Consider the following 25,759-nt stretch of genomic DNA (forward strand, 5'->3'; position numbering starts at 1 on the left):
GATATTAAAATCGGTTTTGAGAGAAAACCTGACCTGCGCCCATGCCCTGGTGATCTAGTGGGATCGCCTGTACTTCCACAGTGTCCACCACCAGCGCGCGCGGCCCGCCTCCCACTGACCGCGCCGGATCGCGATAAAAACCGGGTCCCGCGAGCGGGACCCACTTACCACCTCCCGAAGCGCGGCCACGCGATCCTGGAGAGCCCCAGCCGTGTGTGCCTAACGTAAAGCAAACCGGAGCCTCCGCTGTAGGTACCCGGCAACCAGGGCTCGGGAGTGTACAGCGCCGCTGGGGAGAGCTGGAGCAGCAGCAGAGAATGTCACAAGACATTTACCACCGCTGCTGCCCTGAAGTCTTCACTTTTTCTTCAGAAAAAAGCTTTTCTTAGGGCTGCATGGAGCAGCCCCTCTGTTAAGTGCCTGCTTACTGCAGCACCAACTTACAAAACTGATCTCCTGTGCCAGGAGGCGGGGTGATATAGGAGGCGGCACTGTGCATTCTGGGAACAGTCAAAACTTTGAGTCTGTTGGTGCCTCGGATCAAGATCCTACTCTACACCCCATTGTCCAGACTTGGCAGACTTGTGGAGCCCAGTGTACCCCGCAGCAGAAATATACATGTCTCATTTTTAATTTTCTGATTCAAATATACGGAGAAGTGGAGTCTAAGCTGCTACATATGACAAAACATGGTGAAGATGCAACAGAAACAAGACCAAAATATTATATTTAAGCAATTTACCATTATATTGTGGAATGCAAGCATGTCTCATTTAGGAATACATAATATCAGCAGCAACACAAAGAAAAATTATAATGTACTGTAAACAGATTGTGACCAACTTTATTACAAAAAAGAATTACTTTTTACACAAGTTTATTTACAAAGAAAACCTAAAAAAACAACCGAGTTCAGTGCTTTTATGTTTAATGTGATATTTGGCCAGTTTACAATTATACCTGTTTGTGCTTCACTGTACGGTGCCCAGAGCGGACCAGACCCCGTCACAGGCCGTTCACCGTTTCCTCCACTGGCATGCCGACTATGCTTCCTCCAAGAATGTGGAGATGAAGGAGGGGACTGCTGGGGGGATACGACGGGAGAGGTGGACTCCTTACATGAAAGTACAAAGTAGAAATTAGCTCATAAGGATGACCACACTGGAGAATAAATCAAAACTATAAACTTACATAAACTTTATATAAAGGTGCAGCCTTGAATTTTTAAGCAAGCATTATTAAAAAAATTAAATATTGTATAATTCATAGGGGGCGTTTCAATTAATGTACATGAATTTAGATCCCAGGCTAAGTGCCCGGGAGCTTGTCAACTACTTCCCATGACTAACCCATAGTCTGCACTTAATGTGTATTGCTGCTCACATCCACTTGAAGTGCTAGCAGAAATCCACATTAAGTAAAACTTCGGGGTTCGTCACAACCTGACAGCAGCATTGCGCCCGGCACTTAACCCAGCAGCTGCAGCTAATCCCGGTAATTATTGTGCAAAAAAGTGGCCATCATGGGGATGTAGAATCATCTATGATGTCTTACAAAACTCAGGAAATATTCCTTATACGCATTTCTATATTCTACAAAAATATGTTAAACAGAACAAAAAACAAAAACAAAAAACAAAAACAAAAATAAAAACGCCCATCGAATTACAAGTACAGGATTCACTTTTGACAGAAAACGGATACAACCATTTTATGCTAAACTTTGCTCAGTCAATTACCTACTTTGGTTATCTGCTTCCTGAAAAAATAGGATTTAATTACCTACCAGTAAATCCTTTTATCGTAGTCCGTAGATGATACCTGGGTCCATTTAGTACCATGGGGTATAGACCGTACAACTAGGAGTCATGGGCACTTTAAGAAGTTGATAGTGTGGGCTGGCTCCTCCCTCTATGCCCCTTCTACCAGGCTCAGAGGAAAGCCAAGCTAGCAAAACTTGAAACAGGATCATCAACGGCTGAACCAACATTACTTAACCAAATAACAGTGCAGGACGAACGAAGCACCGGGCGGGCACCCAGTATCCTCTACGGACTACGAGAAAAGGATTTACCGGTATGTAATTAAAATCCTATTTTTCTCTTTCGTCCTAGAGGATACTGGGGTTTCATTTAGTACCATGGGGACGTACCAAAGCTCCCAAACCGGGTGGGAGAGTGCTGATGTTCCTGCAGAACTGATTGACCAAACTGAAGGTCCTCAAAAGTCAAAGTATCGAACTTGTAGAACTTCGCAAACGTGTTCGAACCTGACCAAGTAGCTGCTCGGCAGATCTGTAAAGCAGAGACACCCCAGGCAGCCGCCCAGGAAGAACCCACCAACCTAGTAGAGTGGGCCTGTACATATTTTGGATATGGCAAACTTGCCGTGGAATAAGCATGCTGGATAGTAAGTCTGAACCAGCGTGCAATTGTCTGCTTTGAAGCAGGACACCCAATCTTATTGGGATCAGAAAAAAACAAACAGCGAGTCCATTTTTCTGTGATGAGCTGTTCTTTTCACATACACCTTCAAGGCCCTCACAAAATCCAAAAAGAGTTTGAAGTAGCAGAGGTGTTGGTCACAACCAGAACCACAGTAGGTTGGTTGGTATGAAATGCGGACACCACTTTAGGAAGAAATTGCGGACGAGTTCCGAGTTCAGCTCTGTCCTCATGGAAAATTAAATAGGGACTTTTGTTAGATAAAGCCCCCAGCTCCGACACAAGTCTTACTGAAGCCAAGGCCAACAGTGTTACCGTCTTCCACGTGAGATATTTTACGTCCACCTCCTGTAACTGTTCAAACCAGTCCGATTGGAGGAACTGCAGCACCACATTGAGATCCCAAGGTGCCGTGGGAGGCACAAAGGGAGTTTGGATGTGCAGAACTCCTTTCAAGAAAGTCTGGACCTCAGGGAGAGAAGCCTACATCCACGCCTGCCTGCAGAAAAAGCAGGAAACGTCCTAGATGAAATTCCACCGCAGAATAAGCTATGCTCTCACACTAAGAGACATATTTCTTCCAAATACGGTGGTAATGTTTAGACGTTACCCCCTTCCTGGCTTGGATCATAGTCGGGATAGCCTTGTTAGGGATACCTCTTCAGCAAGAATCAGCCGTTCAACTGCCATGCCGTCAAACGTAGCCGCGGTAAGTCCTGATAGACGAACGGGCCCTGTTGCAGAAGATCCTCATGAAGAGGTAGAGGCCACGAATCTTCAAGGAGCATCTCCAGAAGGTCCGCATACCAGGCCCTTCTTGGCCTGTCCGGAGCAATGAGGATTGCTTGAACCTTTTCGCTTTTTATTCGTTTTACAATTCTTGGGATTAGAGGAAGTGGAGGAAACACGTAAACCATCTGATACACCCATGGAGTAGTCCGGGCGTTTATCGTCACCACCTGTGGGTCTCTCGACCTGGAACAATACCACTTGAGCTTCTTGTTGAGACGAGAGGCCATCATGTCGATCTGTGGATATCCCCATCGACTTGTCAAGCACCTGAACACTTTCGGGTGAAGGCCCCACTCCCCCGGGTGCAGATCGTGTCTGCTGAGGAAGTCTGCTACCCAGATGTCTACTCTCGGAATGAAGACCGCCGACAACGCCACAGCGTTTCTCTCTGCCCAGAGGAGAATTCTTGACACCTCTGACATTTTTGCTCTGCTTTTTCGTTACACCCTGTCGGTTTATGTACGTTACTGCCGTCACATTGTCCGACTGGACCTGAATGGCCCGATCTTGAAGATGTGAAGCCTGCAGAAGGGCGTTGTATGTTGCCTTGAGTTCCAGAATGTTGATTGCAAGGATGACTTCCTGACTTGACCATCTTGTGGTTAACAGAAGCCAGTTCTGAATGCCAAACCTCCATCCTGTGACGAGGTGAGAAGACTGCTGCCACCACAGAAGGGAGATCCTGGCCTTTGGCGACAGACTGATCCTCTGGTGCATGTGAAGATGCGATCCGGACCATTTGTCCAACAGATCGCGCTGGAAGGGTCTTGCGTGAAACCTTCCGTATTGAAGTGCCTTGTAAGAGGCCACCATTTTCCCCAAAAAGCGAATGCACAGATGCACAGACACCCAGGTTGGCTTCTGGACATTCCGAACCAATAGACTGGATTACCAATGCCTTTTCCAACGGAAGGAACACCTTGTGTGACTCCGTGTCCAGTATCATTCCCAGGAATGGGAGCCTCTGTGTTGGCTCTAAGTGAGATTTTGGAAGGTTCAGAATCCACCCGTGATCCTGGAGAAGTTTGATTGAGAGAGCAATGCTGTCCTGCAACCTTTCCCTAGGCTGCGTTTTTAATCAGGAGATCGCCCAGGAACGGAATTATGTTCACTCCCTCTTTGTGGAGCAGAAACATAATCTCTGCCATTACCTGGGTGAACACACTCGGTGCCGTGGAGAGACCAAATTGCAGGGCCTGGAACTGGTAGTGACAGTCCTGTACTGCAAACGGGAGAGAAGCCTGACGAGGCTGCCAGGTCGGAATAAGGTGGTATGCATCCTTGATATCCAGAAACACTAGGAATTCCGCCTCCTCCAGACCTGAGATCACCGCTCTCAGAGACTTCATCTTGAATTTGAACACCCGTATGGGTGGGCTATTATATTTATTTAGCACCCCCCTTAACACTGTTATTAATCCTTTAGGTCTTTTAATTACACCGTCACTAGTGTATCACTTTTTGTATACAGATTTTGCGTTCCCTTTAATTAACACATACTAACACTTTACCTTCTCACATGTGTGCTGCCCTGGGGTGGCTGGCCTATGCCGGTTTGTGGGGTTCTGCACCCCAGGCCCAGATATAGTATTAGGTTTAGGACCACCAGCATCAGAGGAGCCTTGTCGAGGCCTGGTGGCTTTGCCATATTTCTGCAGATATATGTAACGAAGACCTCTGGATTTCTATTATATGTAGGTTTTCAAGTCATGTTACCCATATAGTTTGGTGTGCTGGGGGACACCAGGGGTTAATCCCCATCCTGCTCACACTAGGAATTCCGCCTCCTCCAGACCTGAGATCACCGCTCTCAGAGACTTCATCTTGAATTTGAACACCCGTATGGGCTCAAAGATTTGATGTTCAGAATAGGTCTTACCGAATCGTCTGGCTTCGGTAATACGAACAAGTTGGAATAGTATCCCTTGTTTAGTTGCGGAGGTGGAACTGGAACAATGACCCGAGTCTGTACCAGTTTTTGGATGGCATGCTGTAAAGTTATACTTAACTCTTGTGAAACTGGCAAGCCTGATGTAAAGAATCTATGAGGTGGGAGCTTTTGGAACTCCAGTCTGTAACCCTGGGAAAAAAGATCTATGACCGAGGGATCCTGGCACTAATTTGACCAGATCTGACTGAAGAATTGTAGTCGGGCTCCCACCTGACAGCCTTCCAGGTATTGCGGTCCACCGTCATGCCGAAATCTTTGAGGAAGCAAAGCCTGAGCTCTGTTCCTGAGCACCTGTTGCTACTGGTTTGCATGGTTTACCTCTTGCGCCACTGGAGGACGTAGAAGCACCTCTGGATTTGCCCCTGAACTTGGCCGTCCGAAAGGACTGTAATTTAGAAGCTGAATAAGTCTTCTTGGTTGGGGGGGCTGCAGAAGGAAGATACGTAGACTTACCTGCAGTAGCTGTGGAGATCCATTTGTCTAATTCATCTCTAAACAAGGCCTCTCCAGTGAATGGTAGGCCTTCCACGCCTTTCCTGGAGTCCGCGTCAGCAGTCCACTGGCGTAGCCACAAGCCCCTGCGTGCCGACACTGCCATAGCTGTGGTGAGTGCGTTAAGCCCGTCTATTTCCTTTATGGCTTCCACCATAAATTTCGCAGAGTCCTGTATATGCTGCAGGAGTAAGACAACATACCCCCCAGATAAGGAATCTAACCCCTCAATTAGGTTACCTGACCATTTAGCAATGGCTTGAGTGATCCACGCACATGCAATAATGAGTCTTTGTGCCACCCCCGCAGCTGTGTACAATGATTTGAGTGTAGTCTCAATTTTACGATCAGCAGTGTCTTTCAAGGAGGCTGCACAAGGGACAGGCAATACAATTTTACGTGACAGCCTAGAGGCTGATGCGTCCACTATCAGTGGATTTTCCCATTTTTTCCTATCCTCCAGAGGAAAAGATGAGAGCAACCTTTTAGGGGTCTGAAACTTCTTATCAGGATTAACCCATGGTTCTTCAAACAGGTTATTCAATTCCTTTGAGACCGGAAAAGTAACTGAGGACTTATTTTTTACATTAAATTAAAATTCCTCACACTCCTTTGACACCTTATCAGGAATAAAAGCCTCTATTCCCTGTGACAGAGCTGTATCCCCACCCCCCTCTGAGTCCACCTCCCCCTCCTCCATGTCTGACCTGTCAGATTCAGACTGCAGGATATGGGCCAGAGATGGGAGGAGATTGAGATGCTGTTTTGGGGACTGAGTCTCTGTTCATAAACTCATCCACAGTCTGTCTTAAGTATTGCGTCTCTTTCGCATTGCGGGACAATTATGTAGAAAGAGTTGAGATCATTCCCTTAAGAGAATTAACCCATTCCGGTTCAGCCCCGCTAGTCTGTGAACCCCGAGTACCCAGTAGTGAGCCTCCAGGTGAAGAGGAACACTCTGCGGTACAAGAGATACTCTTTGCCTGACAATGTAAAATGTGATAACACACACACAGGAAAAGGTTAAGCACAATGAACCCACAAAGAGCCCTTCGGGGAGAGACAGAGTTGTTTGGAACTAGCCCTTATCGCTAATGCCAAGCTTAGCCGGGTCGCAGACTAAGTACCCTGATAGGGGACTTGGTACACTAATAATCGCTCCCCCCCTGCTATGACCCCCTGGTACCACCAAGGTAATCTGGAGTCACACTGGAGAAACTGTGTGTTCCTGTCCTGTCAGCGTCTGTGTCCACTGCAGAGGGAAAATGACGTTGGTGAGCTGCTGGACGCTCTCATAGTGAAACCCCGCCCCTTCAATGGCGAGCAGTCTTCCACTTTTTTTATACTGGCTGAGGAATCTGATGCTTAAAATGGAGTGAACAGTTTTAAGGCTGTTGTGCCAGTATGGGTACTGCGTACAGTGTACTGGGACGCAGTTGTGCAGTGTGTCCGGAGACGCATTCTGCCCGTGTAGAAGTTGTGCGTTTCCGTACCCTCATGCTGCCATAATGGCCGGCGCCCCACTAGCCGAGACGCCGGCTCAGTACTCGCCACTCTTCTGGCTCTGCTAGGGCTGGCGGTGTGCTGCGGGAATGTACGCTCGCCGTGGTGGGGCTTGCAAATAGTTCCCTCAGGAGCTTAGTGTCCTGTCAGCGGGGAACAGGACCATTAACCATTCAAAAGGTTGGGCCGTTCCCCGCCCCTAAGTCCCACGAAGTAGGCAGGCTGGTGCCATCCAGTCCTGCCTGAAAATAACAAACAGAAAAATAAATGCAGAAAACTCTTCAGGAGCTTCCTTCAGCGTGACCGGATTCTCTGGGCACATTTTCTAAACCGAGACTGGTAGGAGGAGCATAGAGGGAGGAGCCAGCCCACACTATCAAATTCTTTAAGTGCCCATGGCTCCTAGTGGACCCGTCTATACCCCATGGTACTAAATGGACCCAAGTATCCTCTAGGACGTAAGAGAAAAAAGCCTGGAGAAGAGATGCAGGTGGATGGTGATTAGGGTGGGGCTGGACCATTTCAGTCATAAGACCTCCCCTCTTCCCACAGACTGTGATTGCCTGCCTTATTTTACTCACCCTGCCCACTTCAGAAAAACCCACTCTTCCAGGATCCAGGGGGACTTCCCAAGATTTTGGGAGCCTCCCATAGATTCTGGAAAAGAAAGTATTGCTTCAAGTAAGGCATACTTGTAGTATTCATGTCTGAATCCTACAAGTAGTGAAGTTAGGGTAAGCAAGTCCTAAAAATAATGCTAAATCATAATGTAAAGGAACTCCAAGCAATTACCTGTCAAGATTGGACGCTGGCTCACCCTATGAGACTCCTTACTTCTCCCATGACTCCCTAACCTTTGCATGGACATGTTCTGCTTTCACGTGTCATGGTGGTGGTTGCTAGAAGCAATGTTGTGGCCCCTGAATGCAGTATCTGCCTACAGACCGCTATTGAAAGTGTGTGTACACCTGTACAGGGTGAGTGAATCTATCCCTTATTCCAGTGGTTCTCAAACTCAGTCATCAGGACCCCAAACAGTCGACATTTTCCTGGTTACCCGATAAGGGCAGAGATGTACTCATCACTCACATGCACATTTTAAAAGACCCAGATTACAGACATAATACTTGAATAAGAACTTTCCAACATAGGGGTATATTCAATTGATGTTGGATCCTTTCCGACAGAAAGGATCAGACATTTCAGTATTCAATATGACATTGTCGGAAAAGGGGGTAAAACCTGTCAAATTTGTCTGAGAATCTGACAAAACACGTGGATCCGCGGCTAATCCGCCGACCCAGTGCTTTCCAACAAGTCGGATTCTCTGACTTGTCGGATAAACGGGAGTACGACTGAACACGTCGAATCTGGTTTCGACCTTAAACTCCCGTTTTACCGACAAGTCGGGAAATCCGACTTGAATTGAATACACCCCATAAAATGTTTATTTGTTGACTTAGGGCTTAATTCAGACCTGATCGTAGCAGCAAACTTGTTAGCAGTCGGGCAAAACCATGTGTACTGCAGTGGGGGTGGGGGTATGGGGCAGATATAACATCTGCAGAGAGTCAGATTTGAGTAGGTTATTTTGTTTCTGTGCAGAGTAAATACTGAATGCTTTATTTTACACTGCAATTTAGATTTCAGTTTGAACACACCCCACCCAAATCTAACACTCTCTGCACATGTTATATCTCCCCCCCTCTGCAGTGCACATGGTTTTGCCCAACTACTAACACATTTGCTGCTACGATCAGGTCTGAATTACCCCCTTAATGCAGACATTCTTCAAACTTTACTTGGGATGGGGTATCCAATTATCCCCGATCCGTTTTCAGCTGATGAAAACAGCCACATTTCGCAATTAATGACTGATGGTCATTATCGCGGTACTCTATTACAGACCGTTTTCGTATGCCGAAAACGGACCCGTGATCATGCAAAAAACACATCGGATCGGGGATAAGTCTCCGATTCCATGTGTTATCGCGGCTCCAGACCCAGAAAAATAAATCTGCGATAAGTGCCAGCATTACGCGGCTAAACCAGAACTCCCTGGGCATGATTGACGCATTTAAAAGAAACAATTGAATATTGCTTCCCCAATCTCCAGTCACTTTAGACGCGAGATCGGGAACAAGAAACCATTGAATACTGCCCTTTGTATTCACATGTAATAGAACCTTTCATCAAATATATTCACAAAGAATTATTCTAGCCCAAAAAATTTTTTTATAAGAAACATAAGAATATAAAACACAGAACTCCAGCTGTAAAAGTACTGCAAAATAATACTAGCAAATTGAATGTCACCACTTAACCAATTTGAACATAGCTTAAATGTAAAATGGGATAACTGAATGCGTACCTGTTCTGTTGGACCACGAGACTGAATAACATCATGACTAACGGAACCTTTCTTAACTTGAATTCTGGCAGGGGGAGGTGGTATAACCCCTGAGTAAGAAGCAGAGTTGTCACCCTCTGAGCCGTGGGCAAACTGATGTCTTGAATCCTGTTCATTTTTTGACACCAGAAATTTTGGCAGAGGCAGGTCCTTTACTGGAAAGAATAAATGGATCAACCAATGGCAATAAATAGCACAATTGTAATGCAGTCACAGAAAAGCATAACAATATACAGAGAACTCACAAATAGCAAGAGGCAAAACATTAGTCATTCTCCAGTGCCTCATTGGTTTACACACCATTCAAAGCATGATGAATTGAGCACCAAAGGTAAGGAAAGGAGGGTAGTTGATAAAAATCAGCTGCAGAAAATAAGAATTTACTCACCGGTAATTCTATTTCTCGTAGTCCGTAGTGGATGCTGGGAACTCCGTAAGGACCATGGGGAATAGACGGGCTTCGCAGGAGACTGGGCACTCTAAAAGAAAGATTAGGTACTATCTGGTGTGCACTGGCTCCTCCCTCTATGCCCCTCCTCCAGACCTCAGTTAGGGAAACTGTGCCCGGAAGAGCTGACACAACAAGGAAAGGATTTGGAATCCAGGGTAAGACTCATACCAGCCACACCAATCACACTGTACAACTTGTGATAACCATACCCAGCCATACCCAGTTAACAGTATGAACAACAACTGAGCCTCATTTAACGGATGGCTCATAACAATAACCTTTTAGTTAAGCAATAACTATATACATGTATTGCAGAGAGTCCGCACTTGGGATGGGCGCCCAGCATCCACTACGGACTACGAGAAATAGAATTACCGGTGAGTCAATTCTTATTTTCTCTGACGTCCTAGTGGATGCTGGGAACTCCGTAAGGACCATGGGGATTATACCAAAGCTCCCAAACGGGCGGGAGAGTGCGGATGACTCTGCAGCACCGCATGAGCAAACTCAAGGTCCTCCTCAGCCAGGGTATCAAACTTGTAGAACTTAGCAAACTTGTTTGACCCCGACCAAGTAGCAGCTCGGCAAAGCTGTAAAGCCGAGACCCCTCGGGCAGCCGCCCAAGAAGAGCCCACCTTCCTTGTGGAATGGGCTTTCACCATTTTGGATGCGCCAATCCAGCCGCAGAGTGAACCAGCTGAATCGTGCTATAGATCCAGCGAGCAATAGCCTGCTTCGAAGCAGGAGCGCCAACCTTGTTGGCTGCATACAGAATAAACAGCGAGTCAGACTTTCTGACTCCCGCCGTTCCGGAAACATAAATTTTCAAAGCCCGGACTGCGTCCAGCAACTTGGAATCCTCCAAGTCCCTAGTAGCCGCAGGCACCACAATAGGCTGGTTCAAATGAAACGATGATACCACCCTAGGGAGAAATTGGGGACGAGTCCTCAATTCTGCCCTGTCCATATGGAAGATCAGATAAAAGCTTTTACATGACAAAACCGCCAATTCTGACACGCCTAGCCAGTGGGATTTCAGGAAATCCAACACAACGTTAAGATCCCAAGGTGCGACCGGTGGCCCAAAAGGAGGCTCAATATGCAGCACCCCCGGAACAACGTCTGAACTTCAGGCAGTGAAGCCAGTTCTTTTTGAGAGAAAATGGATAGGGCCGAAATCTTGACCTTTATGGATCCTAATTTTAGGCCCATAGTCACTCCTGACTGTAGGAAGTGCAGGAATCGACCCCGCTGGAATTCCTCTGTAGGGCCTTCCCGGCCTCACACCAAGCAACCTATTTTCGCTATATACAGTGAAAAAGTCTTGCGGTCACGTCTTTCCTAGCCTTTATCAGCGTAGGAATAACTGCATCCGGAATGCCCTTTTCCGCTATGATCCGGCGTTCAACCGCCATGCCGTCAAATGCAGCCGCGGTAAGTCTTGGAACAGACAGGGCCCCTGTTGCAACATGTCCTGTCTGAGAGGCAGAAGCCCTGAGTACTCTGAGAGCATTTCATGCAGCTCCGGGTACCGAGTCCTTCTTGGCCAATTCGGAGCAAAAAATATTGTTCTCACTCCTCCTTTTATTACAATTCTCAGCCCTTGGGTATGAGAGGAAGAGGAGGGAATACATAGACCGACTGGAACACCCACGGTGTTACTAGTGCGACCACAGCTATCACCTGAGGGTCCCTTGACTCGGCGTAAAACCTTTTTTAGATTTTAGTGAGGTGGGACGCCATCTAGTCCACCTGAGGCAGTTCCCATCAATTTGCAAACTGCGTGAAGACTTCCTGATGAAGTCCCCACTTTCCCGGGTGGAGGTCATGCCTGCTGAGGAAGTCTGCTTCCCAGTTGTCCACTCCCGGAATGAACACTGCTGACAAAGCGCTTACTTGATTCTCCGCCCAGCGAAGAATTCTGGTGGCTTCTACCCTCGCCACCCTGCTCCTTGTGCCGCCTTGGCGGTTTACATGAACCCCTGCGGTCTGACTGGATCAGAACCGGTTGGTCGCGAAGCAGGATCTCCGCTTGACTTAGGGCGTTGTATATGGCCCTTAGTTCCAGGATATTGATGTGGAGGCAAGTCTGTTGACTTGACCACAGACCTTGGAAATTTCTTCCCTGTGTAACTGCCCCCCACCCTCGTAGGCTTGCATCCGTGGTCACCAGGATCCAGTTCTGAATGCCGAATCTGCGGCCCTCGAGAAGGTGAGCACTCTGCAGCCACCACAGGAGAGACACCCTGGCCCTGGGGGATAGGGTGATTAACCGATGCATCTGAAGAGGTGATCCGGACCACTTGTCCAGTAAGTCCCATTGGAAGGTCCTCGCATGGAACCTGCCTAAGGGGATGGCCTCGTATGACGCCACCATCCTTCCCAGGACTCGAGTGCAGTGATGCACTGACACCTGTTTTGGTTTTAATAGATTCCTGACCAGTGTCATGAGCTCCTGAGCTCTCTCTATCGGGAGATAAACCCTTTTCTGGTTTGTGTCTAGGATCGTGCCTAGGAGAGGCAGATGAGCTGTAGGAACAAACTGCGACTTTGGAATATATAGAATCCAGCCGTGTTGCCGTTACACTTCCAGAGAAAGTGATACGCTGTTCAGCAACTGCTCTCTTGATCTCGCTTGTATGAGGAGATCGTCCAAGTACGTGATAATAGTGACACCTTGCTTCCGCAGGAGCACAATCATATCTGCCATTACCTTGGTTATGACAATCCCGTACCGCAATTCTGAGGTACGCCTAATGAGGTGGATAAATGGGGACATGAAGGTATGCATCCCTTATGACCCGATTCACAATAAAGTCTCCCTCTTTTTAGGCTTGCCCTGACCGCTCTTAGCGATTCCATCTTGAACTTGAACCTTCTCAGGTATATGTTCAGGGATTTTTAATTCAATATGGGTCTGACCGAACCGTCTGGTTTCGGGATTACAACTTGTTGAAGGAGGGGACCCTTGACCACCACCTGTTAAAGATACAATTTGTGAATTGCAGTTAACACTGGCTCCCTCTCTTGGGGGGAAACCCGCAGGGCCGTCGTGAGGGGGCATCTTCTCACAGTCCAGCTTGTATCCCTGAGACACTATCTATTGCCCAGGGACCTAACAGGGAGTGAACCCACTTGTGGCTGAACTTACGAAGGCGTATCCCCACCGGGCCTAGCTCTGCCTGTGGAGCCCCAGCGGCATAGGTGGATTTTTGTAGGGGTCGGGGAGGACTTCTGTTCCTGGGAACTAGCTGTGTTGATCCCGGCTCTGACAAGAAAGGACGCACCTCAGACTTTCTTGTTTCTTTATTCGAAAGGCTGCATTTAATAATGTCATGCTTTCTTAGGCTGTGCAGGAATATAAGGCAAACTAGCAGAATTACCAGCTATAGCTGTGGAGACCAGGCCCGAGAACCCTTCTCCACACAATCCTCAACCTTCCATATGCCTCTTAAGTCGGCATCATCTGTCCAATGCATATTCTACAGGACACGTCAAGCAGAGATCGACATAGCTTTGACTCTAGGACCCAGTATACTCATGTCTCTTTGGGCATGCTTTATAACTATATATCTATCACTTAAGACAGCATCTTTAATATATTTACTAGGGTCTCAATCTCTGCTGATAAGGTACCTGTTCCCGCTGCCACAGCGCTATAAACCCATGCCGACACAATCGCCGGTCTGGGTAGCATACTAGAATGTGCACACTATCTGCAGGATCCCTGAGAATAATAATAATAATAATAATAATTTTATTTATATAGCGCTCTTTCTCCAACAGGACTCAAGGCGCTTTACAGACATCAATAACAATGCACATGATACAGAGGATTTGAGTAATACAACAATTGACAAGCAACAGACATAAAAGAAAACCTTAAGCCCACAGAAAGCATAACGCAGGATTGGTGCAGGCATTTTGGGTAATAACTTCCAAGGGTTGTGTATTCCACCCTCACAAGGTACCAGGTGCAGCAGCCATCTTAGGCGCTCGGCGTAGGATTACCCAGGGTGGGATAGTCCACCCCTAGAAGTGATGACACAAAATGGGGGTGATTTCAGAGTCCTACAGTTCAGAGTAGGGTTCCATCAAAACCATCAGGCCTATGTATTTTTCATCCCATCCACAAGTGTACCATTTGGGGCAGCCATGTTGGGCGCACTTTGGAGGTTACACTGTGGGAGGTGAGCCATACAAGGGCCAAGGTCATATATGGGAAAACTGATGCTTATGTAGTAGTATGATGTACCCTGCATGTAGGGCACAATGGAAAGGTGTGCAATCAGTGGAGGTAAACATTACAGGAAAAACACATGGTGGGGTGGAATCGAGCAATGGAGGGGAAAAAAAAAAAAAAAAAAAAAAAATAGCAGCTAACTAGTGGCAGAGTAGGATTGGGCTAACATTTTGGTCAGATCTTAGTACGGGTGGGTAGGAGAATGTGGGGGGCATACTCAATACTCAGAAGCAATGGGGATGTCCCTGCTGAACCTGGTCCTGTGCCCCACAGTTCCCTGTTCATCTTGGGGGTTAGGCCCGGGGGCAGGCTTGATGTTCTCAGCCAGAGAGGTGCTAAGCCTGGTCTTGGTGTTCTCATGTTTGATGCGAGGAGAGGCCACATAAAGTGCCAGCGTTTTGTGGTTGTGATGCAGTCCTTCTGTTATCTTGTTAGTTTGTTTGCCTTCTGTTTTCCTTCGGTTTAACACAGGTATAACACTGCTGTTTTGTGCTGCCACTTTATAACTAGCCACTTCATAAAATAGCCACTGCAGCGTCCTAATAGGCCTGGCGTCCTATGCTTTACTGACTAAATAGGTCTACAAACATATGTCCTGATTACAACCCCCTCCCCCACACAACAACCCTCCCACCAATAGGTGTTAATCAGCTAACAAATGTGAGGTTTGAAAACCACAGTCAATAACTATAAGTTTTTGCACACTACAGATATTAGACCACTTAAAACAATTTTATAAACATACAATGTAATGTGCAATGTTCTGCAAATAATTACCAGCAAGATTTTTACTAAGAGAGTAGCAATGTTCTGCAAATAATTACCAGCAAGATTTTTACTAAGAGAGTAGCAATGTTCTGCAAATAATTACCAGCAAGATTTTTACTAAGAGAGTAGCAATGTTCTGCAAATAATTACCAGCAAGATTTTTACTAAGAGAGTAGCAATGTTCTGCAAATAATTACCAGCAAGATTTTTACTAAGAGAGTAGCAATGTTCTGCAAATAATTACCAGCAAGATTTTTACTAAGAGAGTAGCAATGTTCTGCAAATAATTACCAGCAAGATTTTTACTAAGAGAGTAGCAATGTTCTGCAAATAATTACCAGCAAGATTTTTACTAAGAGAGTAGCAATGTTCTGCAAATAATTACCAGCAAGATTTTTACTAAGAGAGTAGCAATGTTCTGCAAATAATTACCAGCAAGATTTTTACTAAGAGAGTAGCAATGTTCTGCAAATAATTACCAGCAAGATTTTTACTAAGAGAGTAGCAATGTTCTGCAAATAATTACCAGCAAGATTTTTACTAAGAGAGTAGCAATGTTCTGCAAATAATTACCAGCAAGATTTTTACTAAGAGAGTAGCAATGTTCTGCAAATAATTACCAGCAAGATTTTTACTAAGAGAGTAGCAATGTTCTGCAAATAATTACCAGCAAGATTTTTACTAAGAGAGTAGCAATGTTCTGCAAATAATTACCAGCAAGATTTTTACTAAGAGAGTAGCAATGTTCTGCAAATAATTACCAGCAAGATTTTTACTAAGAGAGTAGCAATGTTCTGCAAATAATTACCAGCAAGATTTTTACTAAGAGAGTAGCAATGTTCTGCAAATAATTACCAGCAAGATTTTTACTAAGAGAGTAGCAATGTTCTGCAAATAATTACCAGCAAGATTTTTACTAAGAGAGTAGCAATGTTCTGCAAATAATTACCTGTTGACAAGAAGGAGAGACAGGAGTCAATTTTGAATATCAGTTGAAGATGTAACTAATGAAACACAGGTATAACACTGCTGTTTTGTGCTGCCACTTTATAACTAGCCACTTCATAAAATAGCCACTGCAGCGTCCTAATAGGCCTGGCGTCCTATGCGTCCTAGCAAGTGCTACCGTCTGTGCAAACAGGATACCCTAGGGGAAGATTCTCAACACATCCTGGCCCTAGTGGGGAAAGGATACAGCCTGAGAATTCTCTTGTGGGAAGCTGCCGTCTCTTGTCTGGAGATTCCCGCTCTTTTTCCTCATGAGAGGAGGGAAATTTACCTCAGCATTCTACCCCTTAAACATGTGTACTCTCGTGTCAGGGACAGATGAGTCATCAGTGATATGCAAATCATCTTTTATTTCAATAATCATATACTGAATACCTTCTAGCCATCTTGGCTGTAACTTTACATTATCGTAGTCGACAGTGGAGTTAAACTCCGTGTCGATACCAGTGTTTGTTATTTTGGATAGTGAGCATTGTGAGACTCTGAAGGTCTCTGTGACATAGGGACAGACATGGGTAGATTTCCTGTCTGTTCCCTAACCATTTGTGCAATAAATTCACCTTAGCACTTACACATATCCAAACGGGTGTCGGCGTTGTCGACGGAGACACCCTCTCACACACATATCCGCTCTATCACCTCCTTAGAGGAGCCTTTTACCTCAGACATGTCGACACACGCGTACCGACACACCACACACACAGGGGATGCTCTATTTGAGGACAGTTCCCCCACAAGGCCCTTTGGAGAGACAGAAAGTATGCCAGCACACACCCCAGCGCTATATAACCCAGGGATTACACTACAACTCAGTGTTTACCCAGTAGCTGCTGTATATACAATTTTTGCGCCTAAATTTATGTGCCCCCCCCCTCTCTTTTCACCCTTTGTGTACCAGGATACTGCAGGGGAGAGCCTGGGGAGCTTCCTTCCAGCGCAGCTGCGAAGAGAAAATGGCGCTGGTGTGCTGAGGAAGAAGACCCAGCCCCCTCAGAGGCGGGCTTCTGTCCCGTTTCTGACTAAAAATGGCGGGGGTTTTACACATATACAGTCACAGACTGTATTATGTGTATTTTTATGCCAAAGGTATTTTTATTGCTGCCCAGGGCGCCCCCCCCAGCGCCCTGCACCCTACAGTGACCGGAGTGTGTGGTGTGCTGTGGGAGCAATGGCGCACAGCTGCGGTGCTGAGCGCTACCTTAATGAAGACAGGAGTCTTCTGCCGCCGATTTCATCGCTTCTCTTCTGTCTTCTAGCTCTGCAAGGGGGACGGCGGCGCGGCTCCGGGAACGGACGATCGAGGTCAGGCCCTGTGTTCGAACCCTCTGGAGCTAATGGTGTCCAGTAGCCTAAGAAGCACAAGCTAGCTGCAAGCAGGTAGGTTTGCTTCTCTCCCCTCAGTCCCACGTAGCAGTGAGTCTGTTGCCAGCAGATCTCACTGAAAATAAAAAACCTAACAAATACTTTCTTTCTAGCAAGCTCAGGAGAGCCCACTAGGAGCACCCAGCTCTGGCCGGGCACAGATTCTAACTGAGGTCTGGAGGAGGGGCATAGAGGGAGGAGCCAGTGCACACCAGATAGTACCTAATCTTTCTTTTCGAGTGCCCAGTCTCCTGCGGAGCCCGTCTATTCCCCATGGTCCTTACGGAGTTCCCAGCATCCACTAGGACGTCAGAGAAATTAGTCAGTCAATGCCGGCTGAGTATGGATTTAAATGTATATCAATGTGTGTATATATGAATGTGCATTTGTTTGGCCTCAAATTCATTAACTATTTTATTGCTAAAATTGGAGTTTTAATAGTGTTCACTGCGTCCTAAAGTAACCATATGCACAATTCTATGAAATGAAAAATCTTTAATTAAAAATTTGCAGAAAAACAGAAGATCTACATTTCATCAACTTCATACATTACATAGAACTTTTATATAAAATACTTAATATTCCCATAAACTGCATATACAGTCATATATATTTATTTGGACATTGACAATTTCCATGAGTGTGGCTGCTCTGTACACTACCATAATGGATTTGAAATGAAACAATGAAGATGCAATTGAAGTGCGGACTTTCAGTTTTAATTCAGGTTGAAAAATATCATATGAAACGTTTAGAAACTGCAACCATTTTTTATACAGTGCCCTATTTTCAGGGGCTCATATGTAACTGGACATCTGCAGCCGTATGGATTCCTCACCCCGCTGTCAATCTCCGATCCTAAGCCGCCGCAGGTAGGATCACTCACCCAGTCACTCGTGGGACCAGCAACGCCAGTGGTGGATGGCGTCAGCAGACTCAGCCCTAACACGTTTCACAGGATACTTCGTCAGAGTGCTGGAGTCTGTGACGGAGGTTGTCACATTTAAATGCCACCAACACAATTCATTGGAGGTTTACATATAATACAAAAATAAGAATTTACTTACCGATAATTCTATTTCTCGGAGTCCGTAGTGGATGCTGGGGTTCCTGAAAGGACCATGGGGAATAGCGGCTCCGCAGGAGACAGGGCACAAAAAGTAAAGCTTTACGATCAGGTGGTGTGTACTGGCTCCTCCCCCTATGACCCTCCTCCAAGCCTGAGTTAGGTACTGTGCCCGGACGAGCGTACACAATAAGGAAGGATTTATGAATCCCGGGTAAGACTCATACCAGCCACACCAATCACACCGTACAACCTGTGATCTAAACCCAGTTAACAGTATGATAACAGCGGAGCCTCTGAAAAGATGGCTCACAACAATAATAACCCGATTTTTGTAACTATGTACAAGTAATGCAGATAATCCGCACTTGGGATGGGCGCCCAGCATCCACTACGGACTCCGAGAAATAGAATTATCGGTAAGTAAATTCTTATTTTCTCTATCGTCCTAGTGGATGCTGGGGTTCCTGAAAGGACCATGGGGATTATACCAAAGCTCCCAAACGGGCGGGAGAGTGCGGATGACTCTGCAGCACCGAATGAGAGAACTCCAGGTCCTCCTTAGCCAGGGTATCAAATTTGTAGAATTTTACAAACGTGTTCTCCCCCGACCACGTAGCCGCTCGGCAGAGTTGTAATGCCGAGACCCCTCGGGCAGCCGCCCAAGAAGAACCCACCTTCCTTGTGGAGTGGGCTTTTACCGATTTTGGCTGTGGCAGGCCTGCCACAGAATGTGCAAGCTGAATCGTACTACAAATCCAGCGAGCAATAGTCTGCTTAGACGCAGGAGCGCCCAACTTGTTGGGAGCATATAGTATAAACAGCGAGTCAGATTTCCTGACTCCAGCTGTCCTTGAAATGTATATTTTTAAAGCTCTGACAACGTCCAACAACTTGGAGTCCTCCAAGTCGCTTGTAGCCGCAGGCACTACAATAGGTTGGTTCAGATGAAATGCTGACACCACCTTAGGGAGAAAATGCGGACGAGTCCGCAGTTCTGCCCTGTCCGAATGGAAAATCAGATATGGGCTTTTGTAAGATAAAGCTGCCAGTTCTGACACTCTCCTGGCCGAAGCCAGGGCTAGTAGCATGGTCACTTTCCATGTGAGATATTTCAAATCCACAGTTTTTAGTGGTTCAAACCAATGAGATTTGAGAAAGTCCAAAACAACATTGAGATCCCACGGTGCCATTGGAGGCACCACAGGGGGCTGTATATGCAGCACTCCCTTAACAAAAGTCTGGACTTCAGGAACTGAAGCCAATTCTTTTTGGAAGAAAATCGACAGGGCCGAAATTTGAACCTTAATAGATCCCAATTTGAGACCCATAGACAATCCTGATTGCAGGAAATGTAGGAATCGACCCAGTTGAAATTCCTCCGTCGGAGCACTCCGATCCTCGCACCACGCAACATATTTTCGCCAAATGCGGTGATAATGTCGCAGGGTTACTTCCTTCCTTGCTTTAATCAAAGTAGGAATGACTTCTTCCGGCATGCCTTTTTCCTTTAGGATCCGGCGTTCAACCGCCATGCCGTCAAACGCAGCCGCGGTAAGTCTTGAAACAGACAGGGACCCTGCTGAAGCAAGTCCCTTCTCAGAGGTAGAGGCCACGGATCTTCCGTGATCATCTCTTGAAGTTCCGGGTACCAAGTCCTTCTTGGCCAATCCGGAACCACTAGTATCGTTCTTACGCCTCTTTGCCGTATAATTCTCAATACTTTTGGTATGAGAGGCAGAGGAGGAAACACATACACCGACTGGTACACCCAAGGCGTTACCAGCGCGTCCACAGCTATTGCCTGCGGATCTCTTGACCTGGCGCAATACCTGTCCAGTTTTTTCTTGAGGCGAGACGCCATCATGTCCACCATTGGTCTTTCCCAACGGGTTACCAGCATGTGGAAAACTTCTGGATGAAGTCCCCACTCTCCCGGGTGAAGGTCGTGTCTGCTTCCCAGTTGTCCACTCCCGGGATGAACACTGCTGACAGTGCTATCACATGATTCTCTGCCCAGCGAAGAATCCTTGCAGCTTCTGCCATTGCACTCCTGCTTCTTGTGCCGCCCTGTCTGTTCACATGGGCGACTGCCGTGATGTTGTCCGACTGGATCAACACCGGTTTTCCTTGAAGCAGAGGTTCTGCCTGGCTTAGAGCATTGTAGATTGCTCTTAGTTCCAGAATGTTTATGTGAAGAGACGTTTCCAGGCTCGACCACACGCCCTGGAAGTTTCTTCCTTGTGCGACTGCTCCCCAGCCTCTCAGGCTGGCGTCCGTGGTCACCAGGATCCAATCCTGTATGCCGAATCTGCGGCCCTCCAATAGATGAGCACTCTGCAACCACCACAGAAGAGATACCCTTGTCCTTGGAGACAGGGTTATCCGCTGGTGCATCTGAAGATGCGACCCTGACCATTTGTCCAACAGATCCCTCTGGAAAATTCTTGCGTGGAATCTGCCGAATGGAATTGCTTCGTAAGAAGCCACCATTTTTCCCAGGACTCTTGTGCATTGATGTACAGACACCTTTCCTGGTTTTAGGAGGTTCCTGACAAGCTCGGATAACTCCTTGGCTTTTTCCTCCGGGAGAAAAACCTTTTTCTGAACCGTGTCCAGAATCATCCCTAGGAACAGCAGACGTGTTGTTGGCATTAACTGGGATTTTGGAATATTCAGAATCCACCCGTGCTGTTTTAGCACTTCTTGAGACAGTGCTAATCCCATCTCTAGCTGTTCTCTGGACCTTGCCCTTATTAGGAGATCGTCCAAGTATGGGATAATTAATACGCCTTTTCTTCGAAGAAGAATCATCATCTCGGCCATTACCTTGGTAAAGACCCGAGGTGCCGTGGACAATCCGAACGGCAGCGTCTGAAACTGATAGTGACAGTTCTGTACGACGAACCTGAGGTACCCCTGGTGTGAGGGGTAAATTGGAACGTGGAGATACGCATCCTTGATGTCCAAGGATACCATAAAGTCCCCTTCTTCCAGGTTCGCTATCACTGCTCTGAGTGACTCCATCTTGAACTTGAACTTCTTTATGTACAGGTTCAAGGATTTCAGATTTAGAATAGGTCTTACCGAGCCATCCGGCTTCGGTACCACAAAAAGAGTGGAATAATACCCCTTTCCTTGTTGTAAAAGGGGTACCTTGACTATCACCTGCTGAGAGTACAGCTTGTGAATGGCTTCCAAGACCGTCACCCTGTCGGAGGGGGACGTTGGTAAAGCAGACTTCAGGAAACGGCGAGGTGGATCCGTCTCTAGTTCCAACCTGTACCCCTGAGATATTATCTGCAGGATCCAGGGATCTACCTGCGAGTGAGCCCACTGCGCGCTGAAATTCTTGAGACGACCCCCCACCGCCCCCGAGTCCGCTTGAGAAGCCCCAGCGTCATGCTGAGGCTTTTGTAGAAGCGGGGGAGGGCTTCTGTTCCTGGGAAGGAGCTGCCTGTTGCTGTCTCTTCCCCCTTCCTCTGCCTCGTGGCAGATATGAATATCCCTTTGCTCTCTTGTTTTTAAAGGAACGAAAGGGCTGCGGTTGAAAAGTCGGTGTCTTTTTCTGTTGGGGAGTGACTTGAGGTAAAAAGGTGGATTTCCCGGCTGTAGCCGTGGCCACCAAATCCGATAGACCGACACCAAATAACTCCTCCCCTTTATACGGCAAAACTTCCATATGCCGTTTTGAGTCCGCATCGCCTGACCACTGTCGCGTCCATAAACTTCTTCTGGCCGAAATGGACATAGCACTTACCCGTGATGCCAGTGTGCAGATATCCCTCTGTGCATCACGCATATAAAGAAATGCATCCTTTATTTGCTCTAAAGACAGTAAAACATTGTCCCTATCCAGGGTATCAATATTTTCAATCAGGGACTCTGACCAAGCTACCCCAGCACTGCACATCCAGGCTGTCGCTATAGCTGGTCGTAGTATAACACCTGTATGTGTGTATATACTTTTTTGGATATTTTCCATCCTCCTATCTGCTGGATCTTTAAGTGCGGCCGTCTCAGGAGAGGGTAACGCCACTTGTTTTGATAAGCGTGTGAGCGCCTTGTCCACCCTAGGAGGTGTTTCCCAGCGCGCCCTAACCTCTGGCGGGAAAGGGTATAAAGCCAATAACTTCTTTGAAACTAGCATTTTTTTATCGGGGGCAACCCACGCTTCATCACACACCTCATTTAATTCATCTGATTCAGGAAAAACTATAGGTAGTTTTTTCACACCCCACATGATACCCTGTTTTGTGGTACCTGTAGTATCAGCAATATGTAACGCCTCCTTCATTGCCAAAATCATATAACGTGTGGCCCTACTAGAAAATACGGTTGATTCGTCACCGTCGCCACTGGAATCAGTGCCTGTGTCTGGGTCTGTGTCGACCGACTGAGGCAAAGGGCGTTTTACAGCCCCTGACGGTGTTTGAGGCGCCTGGACAGGCACTAATTGATTGTCCGGCCGTCTCATGTCGTCAAACGACTGCTTTAGCGTGTTGACACTATCCCGTAATTCCATAAATAAAGGCATCCATTCTGGTGTCGACCCCCTAGGAGGTGACATCCCCATATTTGGCAAAAGCTCCGCCTCCACACCAATATCGTCCTCATACATGTCGACACACACGTACCGACACACAGCAGACACACAGGGAATGCTCTTAACGAAGACAGGACCCCACTAGCCCTTTGGGGAGACAGAGGGAGAGTTTGCCAGCACACACCAAAAGCGCTATATATGACAGGGATAGCCTTATAATAAGTGCTCCCTGTATAGCTGCTTTAATAATATAGTTTTGCCACAATTTTGCCCCCCCTCTCTTGTTTTACCCTGTTTCTGTAGTGCAGTGCAGGGGAGAGCCTGGGAGCCTTCCTGACCAGCGGAGCTGTGTGAGGAAAAAGCCGCTGTGTGCTGAGGAGATAGGCCCCGCCCCTTTTTCGGCGGGCTCGTCTCCCGCTCTTTAGTGGATTCTGGCAGGGGTTAAATATCTCCATATAGCCCCCGGAGGCTATATGTGAGGTATTTTTAGCCAAAAAAGGTTTTCATTTGCCTCCCAGGGCGCCCCCCTCCCAGCGCCCTGCACCCTCAGTGACTGCCGTGTGAAGTGTGCTGAGAGGAAAATGGCGCACAGCTGCAGTGCTGTGCGCTACCTTAAGAAGACTGAGGAGTCTTCTGCCGCCGATTCTGGACCTCTTCTCGTTTCAGCATCTGCAAGGGGGCCGGCGGCGAGGCTCCGGTGACCATCCAGGCTGTACCTGTGATCGTCCCTCTGGAGCTAATGTCCAGTAGCCAAGAAGCCAATCCATCCTGCACGCAGGTGAGTTCACTTCTTCTCCCCTAAGTCCCTCGTTGCAGTGATCCTGTTGCCAGCAGGACTCACTGTAAAATAAAAAACCTAAGCTAAACTTTTCTAAGCAGCTCTTTAGGAGAGCCACCTAGATTGCACCCTTCTCGGCCGGGCACAAAAATCTAACTGAGGCTTGGAGGAGGGTCATAGGGGGAGGAGCCAGTACACACCACCTGATCGTAAAGCTTTACTTTTTGTGCCCTGTCTCCTGCGGAGCCGCTATTCCCCATGGTCCTTTCAGGAACCCCAGCATCCACTAGGACGATAGAGAAATATATAGTACATAATACCGCATCCCAGAAAACGCTTTCTGCACTCATAGGTAGGCATCAAATCTCATTTAACCTGCATGGTGTACATATAATTACAATTTCTATGTACAAAAACTACTTGTGCAAGGTCATACAACTCCTAAAGCGGCTTGGCTCTACTGGGGCAAACTGCAGAACGGAGAGCGGTTTACAATATGTATCAGAAAATGGCTACAATGACTTTATTAGAGTAGCCTATTACAATGTTTAAAGGCTAAAAAACTATAAAAAAAAAAAAACCCTGTACATTAAATGTGGCATCCTCCGCCAGACTCCAGCCCTTTGACAAAGTATCCTACGAAATGCGTCAGCCCGGAGTCTGCTGACGTCATCCACCAACGGCATTGCTGGTCCCACGAGGGACGGCACAAGTGATACTACCTGCAGCAGCCCGGGATCAGAGACAGACAGCAGGGCGAGGAATCCATACAGCTCTAAAGTGGTGTTCCAGTTTATGCCCGGTGGACTGTTTTGGAATCACGTGGTAACCAGCCCACGCAGGTTACCAGTTGGTATGAGTATAATCTATATGTTTTTTTACTTGTGTCTTGCTATATATGACTTATTAAAATACTTTAATGCACTATGAAGGGCACCGTACATTTGCTTTTTCAACAGACAGCCAGCCAGCTCTATCTATCGTATACAGCATATACTATAGCCAATTGCTATGATGATTCTGGACTATGGCTAAAAGGGATGATACAGTTCTATAACCTCTTAGGTATAGGGCACAGTTTATCCCGGATGTTAGTTTACCACAATAATCACAGTTGGAGGAATGATCCTGTGTTATGTCCACAGTTCCAAAAGGCAATGCATCCTCACTATGTATACAGTGTCCTGAGAGTTTCCAGCCACAATAAAGGAGGTAATGCAAAGTTCTTGCAAAACCTCTTGAATAATCCAGAAATTGGTCCAAGAACTTTCAATGCTGCTCAGTGGGTGGGGGAAAAACCCCAAAACATTTCACTGTACACATACAGCTTTTTTAAAGGTGGTATACTGTGCGGCTTAACCAGGGTTATATACCCTCCTAATTAAACACTCAATTAACACTCAATCAACACATCATTCAGACAGTTTATTATTTAAATAGAAAATATTAAATTAATAAATTAATCTTCTAAAAGGACATGGAGGCAGACTTATGTATTTAGATACTTTTTAATTTAAAAACGAAGCTTCTAGGGGCGTGGCTACGACGGCTGAGGAGTAAGCAGCAGAGCTCGGGAGCTCCCCGGCCACCAAACTCCTGCAACTAATCCTGACCCCCTCTGGTGTCTCTGCCCGGCCGGAAACTTCACCACAGGCTGTGGGCACCGGCGGGCACCTTATTACGCACTCTCCGGGACCCGTGGAGCGGCATTTACCGACTTCCAGCCCTGCGGCCTGCACCTCCTCCGGATCCCCGGCCTCGATTTCGGCGACCCCGACCGCGAGTCGCCCGTGGCTCGAACGGCGGGCTGCTGCTGCCGCCGGACGCCACGGAGGGTTTGGAAACAGGGGATAACATCTCCTCTGCCTGTCGGGCTGTGGCCTAGGGCCCTGGTAGCCGGAGAAAATACAGGTACTCCTGGGGAAGGGGAAGGGGCACGGCGGCCA

General features: G+C 47.0%; 1 protein-coding gene across 6 annotated transcripts in view; it reads right to left on the reverse strand.

Moving 5' to 3' along the window:
• Positions 1-25,759, reverse strand: part of REPS1 (RALBP1 associated Eps domain containing 1) — a 403,472-nt gene that overhangs the window by 313,133 nt on the left and 64,580 nt on the right. For all 6 annotated transcript variants that reach the window (XM_063917447.1, XM_063917443.1, XM_063917442.1 and 3 more), the window contains exons 3-4: positions 9,553-9,746; positions 961-1,114 (exon numbers count right to left, since the gene is read on the reverse strand). In XM_063917447.1, coding sequence (XP_063773517.1) covers positions 961-1,114; positions 9,553-9,746 — 348 coding nt within the window. The remainder of the gene's footprint in view (positions 1-960; positions 1,115-9,552; positions 9,747-25,759) is intronic.

Source organism: Pseudophryne corroboree, chromosome 4 (genome assembly GCF_028390025.1).
Source record: "Pseudophryne corroboree isolate aPseCor3 chromosome 4, aPseCor3.hap2, whole genome shotgun sequence".
NCBI classification, from domain to species: Eukaryota; Metazoa; Chordata; class Amphibia; order Anura; family Myobatrachidae; genus Pseudophryne; species Pseudophryne corroboree.